The sequence below is a fragment of the Sphaerodactylus townsendi genome, linkage group LG06 (genome assembly GCF_021028975.2).
Source record: "Sphaerodactylus townsendi isolate TG3544 linkage group LG06, MPM_Stown_v2.3, whole genome shotgun sequence".
In the NCBI taxonomy this organism is placed as follows: Eukaryota; Metazoa; Chordata; class Lepidosauria; order Squamata; family Sphaerodactylidae; genus Sphaerodactylus; species Sphaerodactylus townsendi.
The window spans coordinates 78,648,544-78,666,859 of NC_059430.1; the positions used below are offsets into that span (position 1 = coordinate 78,648,544).

At 42.6% G+C, this 18,316-nt stretch overlaps 1 protein-coding gene across 1 annotated transcript in view; it reads right to left on the minus strand.

Moving 5' to 3' along the window:
* Positions 1-3,560: 3,560 nt before the first annotated feature.
* LOC125434360 (RNA helicase Mov10l1-like) overlaps positions 3,561-18,316 on the minus strand; it is a 33,102-nt gene continuing 18,346 nt past the window's right edge. The window contains exons 11-17 of the mRNA XM_048499630.1: positions 17,432-17,531; positions 16,600-16,764; positions 10,594-10,767; positions 9,196-9,345; positions 6,720-6,827; positions 6,153-6,290; positions 3,561-4,345 (exon numbers count right to left, since the gene is read on the minus strand). Of these exons, the coding sequence (XP_048355587.1) occupies positions 4,250-4,345; positions 6,153-6,290; positions 6,720-6,827; positions 9,196-9,345; positions 10,594-10,767; positions 16,600-16,764; positions 17,432-17,531 (931 nt within the window). The 3' untranslated portion in view covers positions 3,561-4,249. The remainder of the gene's footprint in view (positions 4,346-6,152; positions 6,291-6,719; positions 6,828-9,195; positions 9,346-10,593; positions 10,768-16,599; positions 16,765-17,431; positions 17,532-18,316) is intronic.

Sequence of the window (18,316 nt, forward strand, 5' to 3'; positions counted from 1 at the left end):
GAGCAACCCTGACAAATATTTGTCCAGTTGCTGTTGAAGACTACTGGTGAGTTTGAAGACTGCTGCCCACCTCTCTAGGCAGTTGATTCCACTGCTGAACTACTCTCATTGTAATTTTTAAAAATTAATATCCAGACAATACTTTTATGTTACCCAAGGTGGAGATACAGTCTCTTAATAATGTGGGGAACAGGGTTAGGTTAGTCCACTAAGGGATTAATTTGTCTCTTATTGATAGACTTCTATGTTTCCCTATGGAGAAAACTAGTTGAGACATTATGGTTTTTCTACCCAGATGCTAGTAACGATGGATTATGCATAGCCGCTAAGGAGATACTTAAACAGAGAATCCTGTTTCAACTGCTCCCAGCCTCATCTACTGGGGAAAAAAAATACTTGTTGGTACATATCCTGCCCACAACCCCAAATTGCTAATTCCATTAGGAGGCTTTATACCAGTACTTATTTGCCATGTACTGTGCATTGGAATAGGATCTTTATACATTGTAAAATAAGTGTACTGTAAGATAAAATGTCTTTAGTGGTCAGAGTTAACAACTTTCATTTTTGTCATTGCACCCTTTTAGAATGGACTATGACAAATGCTTTAAACTGCAAAATGAGGAAGGCAATAGATATAGATCACAATTCAACTGAACCAGAAAATTCACCACTGCACTTGCTAAGCAGAAGGCACTGAAATGGTCTTACTTTTAGTACATACAGACTGTGCTAAAATCTATTAAATAGATACTGACATCATGGAGAGGATTCCCCCCACCCCCTTTAGGGCTAATATTAACCTTGTCTAGTGTTAGTGTCTAGGAACATCAGTTCCATGAGTCATGCTTGCATATTTGAAAACATTCTCAGCAAAGAAAACAGGATCTAAAGCACTCTGTGTTCAACTGAAGCAGCAATTCTTAAAAGCAGCTACTGTCTACTGGTATAATTTGAAAGTAGCCAGAAATCCAGTCATTGTTGCCATCCATTATTAAAACAGATGCCTAATGGAAACACAGTGTGTTTCTGTGGTGGTGGAGGTGGGGGAGAGGTTTGTATATTTCATTTCATTAGGCACAGAACATTGATTTGCTCCTCTTCCTGGCATCCTCTGCTTACCCAGTGGCGCTACTGATAACAGTGACACTGAAGCAGAAAATACCTCATTCTCTGCCACTAACACACACAGCACAATGAAATAACATAGGAAAAAACAAGAAATAAGATGTTGAAGACAAGTATATAGTTGCCATCAGCTTCCTGATTTATTTAATACTCAAAAATCTAGCAGTTCAATCCATGACAACAATTAATGCAATAGCAGAGAAGTGTATGGGGGAACCAGAAGAGAAAAGAAAGCATTATTAGAGCATCTTTTTAAAAGTATTTCATGTCCTGTGACCTATATAAGGAAGTCAACAAGAATTGTGAACTGTGGTCAAACTAGTATTTCAAATGTTAAAGACCCCTTAGAATTGATAACTTTCTCTCTGTATGAGACACAGATTTCAAATAGCTGTTGTAGATTTTCTGATCTTGTGACATGTCTCTGAAGATTCCAGCCATAGATGTGGATGATGTTTGGAGCAAAAACTACCAGACCGTGGCCACACAGCCTGGAAAATTCACAACAGCCAGTTGATTCCTGCGGTGAAACCCTTCAATAACATATTTCAGCTACATGAATAGTATGCATAACTGCCCCAAGGCTACAGTGTACCTGTTGACTTGTGTGGGGGATGGGATGTCTCTAAGAGTGGCAATCTGGTCTGAGAACACGTGATCAGAGAAAAAGTTAGCTAGCGGTTGCAGTGCTGTTTCTTCACTCTCTAAATTCTGATTCCCTAAGCTGCTATAACAAGGATGTCTAGCAACAGCTGTTGTAAAGACCCTTTTGCCTGACTCAGATTCTGGAGAGCTTCTCTTAAAGGGCAGAAATGAACTTGTGATCTGACTGGGTTATAAGGCAGATTCATACAAAACTCTCAAATGTATTTCAATTTGTGCATCAGTGGGCAGCAGTGAAGGTCTATAATAGATTAGGGAGTCAGATGTGTCACAGACTAAGTCCCTTAACTCAGTACAATCAATAGACTGTTGCTTCAATAAGATACTTACCTGTATATAGTGGAATAAATGAAAGTGTCCACCTCCCACAAAGTGGTTACTCTTATTATGATTTAATCTTTATGTGTCTTTCAGAAAAGCACAAGAATATAAACCATAGTGACAGTTACTGCTTTAAGCATAAGTATAGAAGACTCAAATTTTCTGGCTAAAATGTGAAAATTTCAAAGTAAAGATGGGCATGGTATGCAGAAGAACTTAGTTATTCTATCATCCCCAGATCCAGTTTAGTTTAAATCCAACTCAGCCTAAAACTCCCTTTCTTTTTTGTTTCCTATTGCAAAAACTGGGCCCTTGGGAAAAATCAGAAAAGAGTCCTCCATCCTCCATAAATCCAGCTCAGCAGAGAACACCCTGGTTGAGGAACTTTTGCATTCAACTGTGGTTTGGATCCAGCCAACTTCTCCCCTCAATCATATTGAATTCCATTCACACCTACAGGCCCCAAGTCACATCCCTCTTAATCATGCATCTAAGTTCTCATTCCTCATCTTTTTGATGATCGAAGGAGATCCTCTCCTCCCTTTTCCACCAAACCACTGTTAACTGCATTAGCATTTGAATCTTGGCAGCCATTTCAGGAACTCAATTCTAGGCTGGAAAGTTATAAAACCCATCAGATGTCACAAGTCCCTCCAGTTGCTTATGATTGTGCAAACTACACCTGAAGTTGACAATATCACAGAATTACATGTATTTTAACTTGCCCCTCCCTTGCTAAATGTACATTTATATGGTGGCACTTGGGAGGGCTTGTAGCAGGAATAGTGTTAAGTATTTTCTTTAGCTCTGGATCTTGGGACCAAGAATGAAAAGAAGCATTTTCTGTGGCTCTTGCCAGCTCTGGACATTGTGGACATTCTGTCAGTCCAGATTCTAGCAAGCCCTAATGTAACACTTGGCATAAACTCTTCATGCTGTGTTCAGATGAGTTTCAGAAAGGGAAGAGTGGTGGGATGAGGGAAAGAATCTGCACTGGACCCAATTCAGAGGCTGGACAGTTGCTGAAAATTGACAGTGGACAACCATTTTGTTTCTCCAACTTACTTCTAATAGGGGTCAACCCATCACTACTAAAGAATGTCCACATCTAAGTATCAGTATTTAAAGGAGTTCTCAAAACTGTTAAACATCTTTACAAAGGGACATCTTTATCTATGCTGTGGGTACTCAGAAGGAATCCCCCCATTTTGGAATGATGCACTCAACATTGTATGTCTTAACTGAACTGAAAAGTACAAGACTTCAGAGGAATGGCAAATTATGATGGAGCTTACATCTACATGGAGAAAGTGTGCAAGAATGTTATTGCATCAGACTGGGATACAGCTACACTATATCCCAAAGACTAGTCCATGATAGGCAATTTTCTCGCTTTCACAGCATTTTACCTTATTCGTCTACACCAATGCATCTACAAAGCACTCAGGTACATGACAACATGCAGAAATCTTTAATCATATATAATTTTTACACCATAAAATACAATTATGAACTTAGGGAAAAGATGTAATTTGTCAGTGAAATACCACCTTTATATTTTAACTCAAACCTTTGGCAGCAAAGCAAGGATCAGGATGATTTACTCAACAGTCCTACAGTTCTTTAGAAAAAAGAGAGCTAGTAATACCTTTGAACAGACAATGAAGCAAACAATGAAGAGTACACATAGCCATCTTAATACTAAACACTCCATAAACATAGGGCATGTGTGCGTACACATACACATATATAGCATAATACCCAGGAGTCTTTTGAGTACAAGTCAGTTGAACAGTTCTGTACTAACACAAGTCATACTGTATGTGTGTCAATGCTCAGTTTAATAATTTATTGTATATATTAGTAATTCCAATACTTCCCCCATAGCTCCAATTTTGGACCACAAGGCTTTGCTATTTCACATTTTTATGGCAATATCCTAGCAGTACTTAGTGGCACTGGCTATATAAGACCATGTGAAGTGTGCAGTTCTTAACAATATGTACATTTTTAAATACAGTGACACAAGTAAACATTATTCCCCCATCATGCCCTTTAAAAATGGATTTATGGAAGAGGAGCAACTGCTGATTTATTTAGTCTCACTTCTAACTTGTCCAGCAACGTTGAAATATATTCACTGTTCTAGACTTCGCAGCTCTTGTGGTAAGTCACAGCCAACGTAAACACCATTGGACAAACTGTAGTCCAAGAGAGCACTAAAGCAAGGATCCTGCCCAAAAAGAACAAAAATTGTAACAACTCTTCCATCTTTATTTTTAATGAAAAACAGATGATGCTGCAGTTATGGCCTACTGATTATAAATCTGAAGAACCAGAAATTAGGGCAGTATTTGCAGCTGGATTTCACTTCAATAGTTTTATTCCCTTTCCCCTTCTCAATATATTATCATGTGTAGCTGATTATCAATAATGTGTAGCTGATTATCAATAATAACTCTAGCTGATGTGTAGCTGATTATCAATAATAACTCTAGCAACATAACTCTAGCAACATTTTTGTACAAACAGATGCAAAAAGATATTAGATAAATTCATGAGGGATTTTTAAAACTCATGATATATTCAGTATACTCCTATGCCTGCTCCCCACCCCCCACTATGTAGAAGTAACCCCCACTGTGTTCAACAGGGTTTACAGGTTTGCTATCTTAAAGAGACATTCAGTTTTAACCAGAAACATTCTTATGTCCTTAGCTATGGATTTCAAACTGCTTACTAATAATAATTTTAAAAAATTAACATGAAAAATTCGACCTGAACATCACCAATGACTTGGTCAGGCTGCATTTCATTCTCCATGGTCTTGTACAGAGTGGTTTTACATACTCGAAATGTTAAAAACTGTATCATGAAGGCAGATAATGTTAATTTGTGTTTTATGTAGATATATACAAATTATTTTCAAGGGTATGTTTACAGCACTATTAATTTGTGATTTGATATATTGAATGAGACCACCAAGGATCCTCTGAACGACTTTTACCTTGAAATCCCTAAGAGGTTGCCATAAGTCAGCTGTGACTTGATGGTACTTGCCATCGCCATACATGATGCTACTGTGAGCCTCTCGCCCCCCTGCAAGCTGGTTCACTTTGGTTGCCCTCCACTATAGTGCTCCACCTGAAGAGATTCCTCAGGCCTCATAATCAGGGCTGCTGCACCCAGCCCTCTTCACTGAGAGAGAGCTCAACCTTAGAAATAGTCTCAGCATCTCCTTACTCCCTGGCCTGATTTAGGACTTCTTTTATTCTCTCTTCATGGTTTGTATTTCACACCCCACCCTCACTTGAGCCTGGACCAATCCCTCCCTATCTCCCTGACTTTATGTGTCCTGGCCAGAGCAAGTCCCATTTTCTTTTCTCCTTGTCCAGATGCCCACCACTGGTCTTTAACTGAGAGCACTGATAATTGCCAGAGATTCCCTGCTGTGGTGTGAGTACGTTGCTGACTCTAGTCATAGGCAAGTGACTAGCAATTGTCGCAAGAGCCAGATATTGGGGAGGACTGGCTCCTGGCCTTCCTGACTGGCATGGGACTTAGCAGTAAGATGGAGCTTTGGCATAACTCCATTCCCAGCTCCCACCGGCTTTTCCACCACCGGTCTAGGTAAGTGAAGACGGTTTGGGGCTCCTGCAAGGGTGGAGGCTGGGGGAGGAGCTGCACCTGGACAACTACTGATGAGGTTTCAAATGTTACATTGAACTCACTGTCCAAATTTGCTGATATTCCTTGATTTGCCTGTTTGAAGGCTGTGTAAGATTAAACCGTTACTACAAAATTCCTAATTTTAATCTTTTCTTGCCACACATCTATTGAGACTGGCCAAAGTTCATCTACAGAAAGTATATTTCCTCATATAGAAAATGACTTGAGCCAATGTAATGTGAGATTACTTGAGACAATGTGAGATGACTTGAGCCAATGTAAACACTGCCTAAAATACACTTCATACTAGATGGAAAACAGCAACTTGATCCCCTTTCTGAAGTTTAACACTTTTCAATGAAATGCCTTACTTTAACAAGCACATGAGGATTTCCCACGATAACCAGCAGTGCCTTGGATCTGGTAATTGCCACATTAAAGCGCTTTGAATTACTAAGGAAGCCCAAAAAATGCCTCTCCTCATTAAATGAGCTTTCATTTGACCGGACCTAGAACAGAAACAACTTTAAATCCCAAAGATCCAGAATGCTGTAGGCAGTTTTACAGAAATGCTTTTTTGTAGAAGAAAACCCCGATGCTTTTCCTATTGCAATATTGGATTAATTAAAATAGAAAAAAAATTATACCTACATTATTCCCTGCAGGTTAAAAAGGTCAGATTCATGAAGCGTTCTTTCTCACACAAACAGATAAGAGTATGCGATTGTGGATATGCACCCTAAAAACTGTTAACTTCAGGACAGTATTTTAATAAGCTTTCCGCATACAGGGACCATCACTGGCTGTCTTATAATATTTAGTCAGCATGTCTATCTGATATCTGTACTGGTCACTATCATAATACAAGTCTTGAGTTATCTCCTTAAACTTATTTTGGTGCATGCAAATGAATACACAGATAGTGCCTTATTACATACTGTTGATATGAGGATCACTAGGAATTCCTGCCCTTGAAACTCCTCTACAGATCCAACTTTGATGTCTTTCAGATCCACACTGTGCAAGAGAAGTCTAATTTTTTCCACCTGAAGAAAGGACAATGTAAAAATTACTTTCAAGTTACCATATTCATGGCTAACGTTTTAAAGAACATCGTCTGACAAAAAGTTCAAATGTTAAAGAGTCCAACTGCATCTTCTTGAATTTATTTTCCAGCACATCGAAGGTAACAAAAAAGGAATACCATACAGGATCAGACTAATGGGCTCCATAATCCAACATCTTCTTTCACACAATGTTTTAAACTTCTTTCCTGAGATCCCAGAGACAGGGCATGGAGGTCAAAACCTCCCCAGACACTGTTATTTAGATGATTACCACCTTTGAACACAAATGTTCAATTTATTCACCATTTTTAATAGTCATTGACAGACTTTTATTTCAATTTAAAGTCAGCTAAACTAGTGGTCATCACATTGTAAATTGTGATAATAACATACAACCTGCTTGCAGATTTAAGTAAGTTTCTCTGGCCTGTTCTGAATCTATTGCCTAATCTCATTGGCAGTTAATAACTTTTGGCATTATGGGAGAAACTTCTTTACCCACCCCAGCTTTTATAAACTTCTCTTCTATTGCTAAAAACTGTTTACTTGTATACTCTGGTTCCTGTTTTAACCATTTTCTCACCCACAAAAACTGTTACATGTTTCATAACTACTACATATACACCAGAGCTTTCAATGAGGGATGACTGATAAATGAGTTTTGGAAGTCCAAGTATATAATGCCTATCAAGTTGTCTTTGTCCATGCGTTTACTCATCTGCTCAAAGAACTCCAGAAAGGTTGGACTGAAAGCTGCTCTTACAGAAGGTTTGTTTACACGTTTAAGAATTCAAGTAGTTTCTATCAGTTAATCTAGAAGACACATTGGGCTAACTTGCCTATGAGTCTGTGGTTCTCCTCATGAATTTTTAAAAACTATTACCTTTGTTACCTTCCAATCCTTGGGAATTGGCAGGCTGATTTTAGCCAACACTGTGTATTTTTGATAACAGATTAACACAGAGAAATATAACAAAAATATAACAATTTTACATTTGATTGAAGAACTTTTGGGTATGTGACATCCAGATCTACACGAGATTTCCCATAAACAAACTACATCTGTATCCTCTTCTAACTTGGCCTTTCCAGCTTTCCTATCTCAGCTAGATTGAAGCCCAGGAGCACTTTACAGACCAACAAGATTTTTGGGATGTAAGCTTTCAAGATTTAAAGCTCCCTTCAGCAGATATGTCAAGCTTTGACTCTCAAAAGCTTATACCCAAAATCTTGTTGATCTTCACGGTGCTACTGGGCTTGAATCCATCTGTTTCACTGCAAACCAACACGGTTGCCCTCTGAAACTAGCTTAGTTCAGAGGCTTCTAGCACCAGTATATTAATACCTGCACCTCTTTTCCTTCCTCCAGGCTCCCTCATTCTGCACATATCCCCCATGATCATTTCCTTATTGTCCCTGTAGGTGCTCCCAAAAGTTAAGAATACTTAAGAAAAAAAAAAGGGGGGGGGGGTTAGCTTGCTTAAGTCCTTGAAAGCTTACGGAAATTTAAGAGACAGGGATGTATACAAGCATACACACATTCATATTATGTAAAGTTGTGTTTTATTGATAGAACTGACAATTTCTGATTGCAAAATCAGAGACAGAAAGCACATATTGAGAAACATGATGGGCAGCACAATTTAGAGGGGGCTGAATCCTTATCTGGAGGCAGTGCAAGCTTATGCTGGTGGATTTGCCCTCCACAGGGCACTTACCCTGGTAGAGGGGCAAATCTGCTGGTGTCCAGCTGCTGAAGAGCTCTAGGATGGTTAGCAGCGGTGGCTAGCTCTCCATCAGCGCTCCTGTGCTACCTTGAGCTGCGGGAGCGTTCCTGGGGTGGAGATGACCTCAGTCGGCTTCCACTGCCCATTTAGCTCACTTGTGCTAGCAGGCCCAGCCTCGGAGATATACCACATTTTCTATAGTGTATCTACACTTTCCCCTATGGGGCAGTTTCAGGTGAGTCTTAAAAAAAACTTTTGCAGGCTTCCTGCACTGTGGGAAAGCCCTTAGGAGTGGCTGGAGTGGTGCTGAAGCAGTGCCATCCCCACCTGCCTGACACCTTTGGATGGGGTTGTTTATGTGGAATTTCTCATGTTAGAAGTCATTTTTATCAGACTAAACTGGGAAATGTTACAACAATTTAGCTGTGTTATTAAACCCACTAATCTAGAAGATTTGCATTTCACTTTTAAAACTTCACAAGTATTTAAGTTTGTGACATTTATTCTTCACAATATGGCATTAAAAAGCCCTCAAAACACACAGTACATAAAACAAACTTGAAAAAATACAGAACAAAACAGCAACACCATCATGATAAAAATCCATTATTAAGCCATACCTGCTTACGATAAGGCGTAATTACTCCTATGTCTGCTTCTGACACTGTGTAGCTAATCCTTTTAGCAAGAAGGCAACAATAACGTATTATTTGAACTGCTTCTGTAGGATTGAACCAAGAGGGATTGTGACCTTCGCGCATTTCATTTCCCTGCATTAATGTGACAGAAAATCCATTTAGACCAAGATAACTTAAGAGCAGCTATGCCAGATCAGACCAATGGTTCACCTAGTTTACTTTGGTTGCATTTTAAAATTTACATCCTGTTTTATAGCCCAAATGGCACTCTATGAAAGACCATACAAATAAAAACTAACAGTCCCCCTAAAAAGCTACACCTGACAGCTTCACAGAAGTTCAACAGCAAATGAATCTTCAAAACATATTCCATAGAACTTGACCAATGAGAGAACTTTATTCAAAGTGGGTTAAAAACACAGTTATGGGCTATATGTGCCTTGCCAAGGGCACTCTCATGCAGCTGGCATAGCAACTCCCACAACAGTGACAGTGTTGTAGCAAGGTATCGGTAGTTTAGGAGATGGGCAGAAACAGTTCTCACATCTTGCAACTCAATCAATCATGCAAAAGAATGTGGGCATCCATTGCAGCCTTGGATGTCCAATCCCAGAGTTACAGAACAAAAGTAGAACCTACTGTGCTACCCCGATAGTACCTAAGCAAACAGAATCTCTCACGAGCTCTAGTTGCAGGCCAGAAGCTCCTGACAGGTGACCACAGGCAGCAAATTCACCACATCTGATTTTCTTCACCATGGGCTGCAACAGCAGCATGGCTTTCTACCTTCCCTCCTTCCTCACAGGACAAGCTTTTATAGCTTGCTGCAAAGATTAGGAACCTACTAAGCACTCTTTGCCCCATTTGGCTCAGTTCCTTATGGGCAAAGACAAGATTGTCTTTTCATTAAGTATCAGGAGTATTGTTCTGATATTTCCAGAACTATTTTCTGATATGACAACAATACTCACAGTGCACTTTCTGCCATGCACTTTCTTACCTGCACATCCCAGCCTCTAAAGCTATTGTGATAGGCTGCAGCCTTATTGAAAGAAAGTAGCAAGTCATAAAAAACCTATCTACTGACTTCTACTTAAATGCTTTTAGTTTTTTAAAAACAGCCATAATTAAATACATGTCCCTTTATTGCCCTCTAGTTGCTAACAAAACTATTATTCTAAAAATGCTTATATTTCTGAAGTCTAGAAAACAAAGCAAACTGCAGATACCTTTTTAACCAAAAAATGTATATAATGTATATTTCTGCTTATTCAAATTGAAGTGCATAAAAATGTGTCTATAGAATCTTGTTTCAGAATCTGACATTTTAAAACAAAGTTTATTTATAAAGAGCTATTTGGATAAAAGGTTGTTACCTACCCTCACTCCATGAAAAATGAGTGGAAAACCTTTCCTTGGCAACTTCACCCATCCCAACAAAGAGTTTATCACTGATGGATCGGCACAGACTTCTAGCTCCTTGTGGTAAAAGAGCTTGGATGGCAATGAAATCAGTGCAGCATGAGATCTGTAATTCTTCACAAGCTTGGTAACCTGCAAGGAAAATTTTTGAAGCTGGTGAGACCCTGCCTGAAGTAGACTAAAAAGGTCCACCTAGTCTAGCATCCTTTTTCTTCATGTGGTCAGCCAGATGCTTCTGGGAGAAGGGAGCCATACGTCTAGAACCTTGAGGCCACAATGCAGCTGGAGATTGCACATATTCCAGAGACCTGATGAAATTACTTGCCTACCGTATATACTCGTGTATAAGTCGACCCGCATATAAGTCGAGGCATCTAATTTTACCACAAAAAACTAGGAAAACTTATTGACTCACGTACAAGTCGAGGGTGGAAAATGCAGCAGCTACTGGTAAATTTCAGAAATAAAAATAGATACCAATAAAATTACATTAATTGAGGCATCAGTAGGTTAAATGTTTTTGAATATTTATTTCAAAGAAAAACAGTAAACTAGCTCTGTAAGTGTAAAAGGGAGTCAATAAAAACAATATGGTCTCAACAATAACTTTAAAAGTACAAAAACCTTCACTCAACCAGCAACCAAGCTAAAACACCAGAGTTAAAATCCTTCAAAACTGGATTTTTGGTAAGGGGAGGAATGTTTATCTTAGCTGTACCAACATTTCAGAGTATCTTTAGAAGACCCTCCTGGTGATACCACCCAGGTTTGGTGAAGTTTGGTTCAGGGGGTCCAAAGTTATGGACCCTCAACATGTAGCCCCATCTACCATTAGCTCCCATTGGAAACAATGGGGGATGGGGCACCCCTTTTAGGAGTCCATAACTTTGGACTCCCTAAACCAAACACCACCAAACCTGGCTGGTATCAACAACAGATTATCCTGATGATACCACCCAGGTTTGGTGAAGTTTGGTTCAAGGGGTCCAAAGTTATGGACCCTCAAAATGTAGCCTCATCTACTATTAGCTCCCATTGGAAACAATGGGGGATGGGGGCACCCTCTTTAAGGGGCCATACCTTTGGATCCCTTGAACTTGGGTGGTATCATTAGGAGTGTCACCTGATGATATCCTGAAATTTTGGTGCAGCTAGCCTAAAAACTGCGCCCCCTGGCGGCCGACAAAGTAAAAACCCTAAAATAGTTTTTAAAATGCAGCTGACTCATGTATAAGTCGAGGGGGGCTTTTTCAGCACAAAAAATGTGCTGAAAAACTTGACTTATACACGAGTATATACGGTACTTATAATGAGCTTTAGATTTTGCATTCTGTGAGGTAGCATCCATATACATCAGATGCATTACATGAAGTGGTTCTGCCCCATAGAACTACATCTTATCTTACCATATATAACTGGCTAAGGGTTTGAACATCTGATGATGAACCCTTAGCCAATAGCCGTACAGGATGCATAGTGCCCAAGCCCTGTGTGTCCTGTGAGCCCGCTGGCCTGCACCCTGCCCAAACCTACCCATCCTGGCCAAGGCTTCCCTGTTTTCCCCACCCTACAACAAATAGCACACTGACCTCTAAAGCAGCGCTTGGGAAGCCACCGCTAACCCAGAGTCTGGCCCAGGCTACCCTGATTTCCTCCACCTCAAACAGCATGTTGGACTCTAGGCAGGAAGCCGCCACTGCCCTGAAGCCGACACCACACCTCCATAATCCCCCCTCCTCCTGCCTTTTCCCATCCCACATACTAAGCGACCAGCCTCCCCAAAAGCTCTCCAGAATCCCCTCCATCCTGAATCATATGGCCCGGTGAGGAACACCCCCCAATCCCCCATGTGGGATGACTGTGTTCAAGGAGATGTAATGGCCAGTTCAAGGAGATGTAGCCAGCAGGGAGCCTTTTGATCTACCAGTTGAACTCGCGGAATTTACTAATTATGGTTCAATCTGAAGGGTTGGAAACTGGTGGCAGAAGCTTCCACCCGATACGATGAATATGATCTAGTGCCATCTCCTGGTTATACGTGGCCACTGACGCTACCCTCGAAGCACTTAACCATCATTCCCCAGACCAGCTTGTTGTGTAGCCGCTTTGTAGATTCCATCAACAGCCCATTGGTGAGAGCTCTGGGTAACTGTATAGCGGACATCTGGACATATGTGTCCCCCTTTTTCTTTTTCTTTTACTGCCTAATCACTACCGAAACTACCATTTGTAATTCTGTATAGCTATTATTGCTATTATATAAAAACTGTTGATTATAGGATTGTAGTAGGTTAGCATTAGAATAGTGATAGGTTAATTGTTAGTATATTTGTATTGGCTTGCCTATTGTATTGTGTAGTGTTAGTTTAAATAGACTAGCTAATTAGTGGCAAGCTGAGTCCACCTACGGTGGAGAGTTGTTGCCGGGGTTGGGTTAGGAGGGGACAGCGGGGATGGGGGCACCTTTCCTGGGGCTGGGGATCCCAGTGCTAATGGGACGGGGCAAGTATGACGGTAGGCGGCGGCCATATGAGAGAAGGTGGACGAGATATGGTTATGCTCGTTCACTTTCTGACTCGACCATCTATCCCAAGGGATCTAAGGTGGCTGGGTTCAGAGACACCCTTGCTTCGGTTTTTTGGTGTTGATAGTCGCCAGTGGTCCATAAATACACAAGACCCCGCTGTTCTCCGACTTTCTTGGAGTTCAGCAGATGGACCTGGAGCAGTCACCGGAAACCTGCGCGCGGTGAAGGCGCAGACTGTCGCCTTTAGGTGAGATCACTCTCAGGTTTCTCGCTGCTCTCCACCCCGACATCGCCGGAATACAGGGCCGGGGTGGCGCGGGCATTGTTAGTCCGGGCGATATCATCCCTTTTAGGCCATCCCCAGTCCCTGAGATCAGCTGGGTATGGGAGGTGGCCGCCTCGGAGTGGTTGGCATTGGAGAAGTTGGCTGTCCTCCTGGTGTACCGGCCGCATAGCCTCCCAGGAGACGCATGCCTGCCGCTGCTGCTGGAGGTGGTGGCAGACTGGGCGCTGAGGTACCCCAGAATTATTGTTCTGGGGGACTTCAACGGCCCATGTCGACACCGCACGTGGTTGCGATCTGGTGTTTCATCCATGGCGACTTCGGGCCTCTTTCAGGATGCCATCAGATTATTGTCTCCGACGCCCTCTTCATCTCGGCCGGCCGGGTCTCCGCAGATACGAGGAGCTACTGTTTGAAGCTGTTTCTTAGGACGGCTAGAGCCGCAGTGTGGAGGAAGTCTCGCGGACGAAGCTGCGCCGAACATCTTATAGGACGCTTTATGAAGGCCTATTATGAGATGGCACTAAGGAGGCTAAGAGCTTTCTCCTCTCGCCAAGGCTCGCTAGCTCACCGCACAACTGTTCTCGCGATCACTGATCCCTTACCTTGCTTCAGAGGCCCAAAACAATTACCTGGGCTAATACGAGGCTTTATGAGCCATTTTGCAGATACAAAATCGCCGCCCGCCAGGACCTTCCTGCCACCTTTGGAGACAATTAGCTTAACTGAGGCTCCTTGCCGCCTTCTTGGCCCTGTATTGCCCAGTTTTCCCTGCTCTCGAAGGCGATGTTGACAGAGCTCCTTAGCTGCTGTTAGACCTTACTACCTGTCTCTGATCCGCGTCTCCTGGCTATTTATTAAAAGCATACCGAGGAGTTACACCCACCTGTTGGTTATTATTATCAATTGCTCCCTTGAGCAAGGAGTTTGTCCGGGTGGGTTGAAGGGGAGAGGCAGTGGTCCTTCCACTCTAAAAAAGACCGGGCTGGGTGATCCAGGACCGCCACACGCTCGCTTCGACCTTTCGCTTCTGGGAAGGTAATTGAGAGAGCGGGTGCTGGAGCAGCTTCAGGGATTGAGGACACACGGTCTTTGATCCTTTCCAGTCCGTAGCTTCCGTGCTGGGCATGGACGGAGACTGTTCTCGCCGCTGTCACAGATATCTCGGTGATGCAGCTTGACTGGTGGGCGGATCGGCGCTGCTGGTGCTATTGGATCTCACCGCAGCGCTTTGATGTGGGTCGGAATTACCACCTTTGACCCACCGCCTGGCCGCTTCCGCAAGCAGGTACTGTCCTCCAATGATTGCCTCAAGCCCGGACCGAGTCAGCAAGTGGTGCGGACCGCAGCTCTTCGGAGGTGCCCGCTTCATTGCGCTGCCTCAGGGAGCTTGTTGTCCCCGGGCTGTTATTTAACATCTATATGCACTCTTGCTCAGCTGGTACGGAGCTTTGGCTGGAGTGCCATCAGTACGCTTCGATGATACCCAGCTCATTCTGGTCGATGGAGGGGGGAGCAGACGCGCCTCTGCAGCTCTACAGCATTGTTTGAAGTGTTGCTGGTTGGTTGATGGCAGGTTAAAACTGAATCCAGCCAAGACGGAAGTCCCTTTCGGCTAGGTCGCAGGGGGGCGGAGGCTTTCCAGCCGCCGGTGGGAGGGGCCTTATTGGCACCGGTCAGCCTCAGAGCCTGGGGCCACCTGATTCGCTTCTTTCTATGGAAGACTCAGGTGGCTCCATGTAACCCGGGTTGCGCTTTACCATTCGCCAGGCCCGGCGGCTGGCCCCTTCTCTCCCGGGCGGATCTGGCCATTGAAGTGATTCATGCAACGTCACCTCCAGATTAGACTATTGCAACCGGCCCCACGCCGGCCTACCCCTGAGGCTGATCCGAACTGAAATCATCCAGCATGCGGCGCTCGCCTGCTCACGGGTGGTGCCTTTAGATCATATCACACTCCGTGTTGCACTTCGCACGGCTCCCAGTTGAATTCAGCATCTTAAGGTATTAGTGTTAACCTTTAAGGCCTTACGCTGCCCAATCTTCGTGACCTTTAGGGACCGCCTGGCCCCATGTCCCACGCCGGTCTCGCCTCGGCAGAGGCCAACCTACTGGAGATCCCTTTTGCCCCCCTATGATGCGGCTGGCTTCCACCAGGCCAGGGCTTTACGGCCCTGGCCCCTGCCTGGTGGAATGCTCTCCTCCAGTTAAACCGGGTTCTGCGGACCTTGGGGCAGAGTCTTCCAAGAGGGCCTGTAAGACTGAGTTATTCACGGCTTTTGGGGAGGCTGGGCTCTGCTTGATAGGTGCCCATTAATAACAACTAAGACTCACACTCCACTTTAGGGAAGTGGAGCCACAAAGCGGTACCATCTGCTTTAATTTGTTTTAACTGTTTAAATTAGAGCGCTTGCTTTAACCATTATGAAGTTTTAGTATTTTATCTTGTTATTCACTTGTTGTACTATGATGTGAACCGCCCTGAGCCCCCTGGGGGAGGGCGGTATAAAAGTGAAACAAATAATAATAATAATAATAATAACATGTGCACACTTCACCCTCCCCAATCCCCCATGTGCACACTTTCCTCCCAACCCCCACACCAAGTGACCACCCACCCCAAACCCCAGCATGCCCTACCCCTTCCCTAAAAGAACACCACCCAGGCCAGCGAGAGAGCCACCCCAATCCGCCTTGCGCTCCCCCCTTCCACCCCAGGACCAAACAACCACCCTCCTGAAACCCTAGCATGCCTTATCCTCTCAAAAAAATGACACCCCCCACCAGCCAAGGAAGAGCCTCCTCAATCCCCGACATGCACACCCTCCTCCTGAGGAACGTTCACACAACAACCGCCCCCCACCCAATTTACCATGGCCTCCTTAACACACACCAAGGGACATTGCTCCCACTTCAGCAGCTCAGCTACCGAGGGAATGAAGCAGTGAGTTGAGTCTTCTCCACAACTTACTAAAGTCCATTTTATTTGAAACTAAAATAGACTTTATTGCTAGTACTACAATAAAAACATTATGCTACTGACCAAGCAATCTAACACATTTAGTCCTAAATTTAAACTCTATTTTCATGTATCAGAAAAGGTAAAACAAGAATCTAAGATTTTAGAGTGAAGAGCATTCCCAACTAAACTTACCAACAGAGGATTATATGACCCACAAGCACCAAAAGCATTCTCATCTCTCCAATACAAAGGCCGAGACATCAGTCTCTCCAGCAGGGAAACATTTAATCCATAAACTGCAGCAAGCTTAGATTTTATTACTGGACCTAGCTGCATTGGATCACCTGAAAGTACAATCTGAAAGTAGAAATATGTTTTTCTGCATGAATATTTTTACAGCAAGAATTAAAATTTTATATAATTTTAACACCAAAAAATATGCTAATTTGTGTCTTGACCAAACACATGATCTGAGAATGTATGATCTTGCTTCATTCTATTCTTGTTTACCAAAAATATTACAGCATACCCAGCAAAATAAATAGGGACGGAGTTGAAAGAAAAAAAAATGAACTGGACACAGCATATGTGAAACCGTATTCACTTGGGTGGGGCCACTTTCCAAGGCCTTCAGCACTTGCGCCCCCCCTCTCCCCAATCACTCTACTACCAAGATCCACCATTTGTACCTGGAGACACAGAAACTGAATCTCTATTCTATATGCAAAGCCTGTGATATACTACTGGCCTAAGGTCTAAAAATGTTTCATATGCTGCTGTATTAGGGCTTGCCGCAATGTGATACTTAAAATTAAAAACATTGACACCTTTATCTCTCATGTGCTTTTGTTTAAATCATCATTGTGAAAATAAGACCTTTAGATAAAGACTCTTCTCCATCCTAAGAATATCAGTTCATTACACAAGGAGATCAACTAGAAAAGAAAAATTAGAAAATGTTCAATTGGAATGAAGGTAAAGAAAATATGTTGCTTGATTTGGATACAGGAAAAAGAATACAAACCTGCCCGCTGACTTCAGAAATCAAGCTCAATGGGATTAGGCATTCAGGTTCGCTTGCCTGGCCTGCTTCATCCAAAAATACATGTGTGAAGTGTCCAATCCTAGAGTTACAGAGCAAAAGCTGAAACTATTCTGCCACCATGTGGTAGTATCTAAGCAAACAAATTCCAAGAATTGGGCCAAAGTAATATATACAACACAGTATTTCGATACTGCTGAAGAGCATTACGTATTACCAGAGTTATATATGTTACACACAATATGTCAATGTGACTTTCCATGTTTCACCATGGAAAAATGTGTAGTTACCATGGCTTTAGAGTACAGTCCCATCCAACACATCATTTTAATAATGTGCACCTCTGCAACCTCCAGCAGACCCAGCTGCGATTAGCATCTCTCATTTTCTTATTGATTTTTAGGGTTTCTAACTTTTATCTCACATACCCCTACACATGGCACTGTTAAGTCATTCTGCACAACCAAGAGATATAAAAGATGTTCAATTCTCCAAGATGCTCAGAGCAGCATACATGGGTTCCCTCCCTATGGCACTTTCTTGTTTTGAGGGTGAAAGGTACAAAACCATGCAAAATTCAGAGGATTTCTCTTATCTCATCTGTAATAATTTCACCATGCTACAAATACACCTTCCTGATCACAGGTATGTTTGTATCACACTTCTCTTTTTAAAGCAAAAATGGCTTTAAGGTAGTGATCTCCTCATGGTGCTTGCCACTATGGTTTTTGGCTTCCACCTTCTCAAGAATCTACACGGACACAGATTGGAAAAATGATCAGATCCTTTTCCCTTGAGAAGGATCAGCACTGTCTGGGAGCTACCTCCATTCTCACTCCTGCTTCCCAGAGATTCACAGAAACAAGT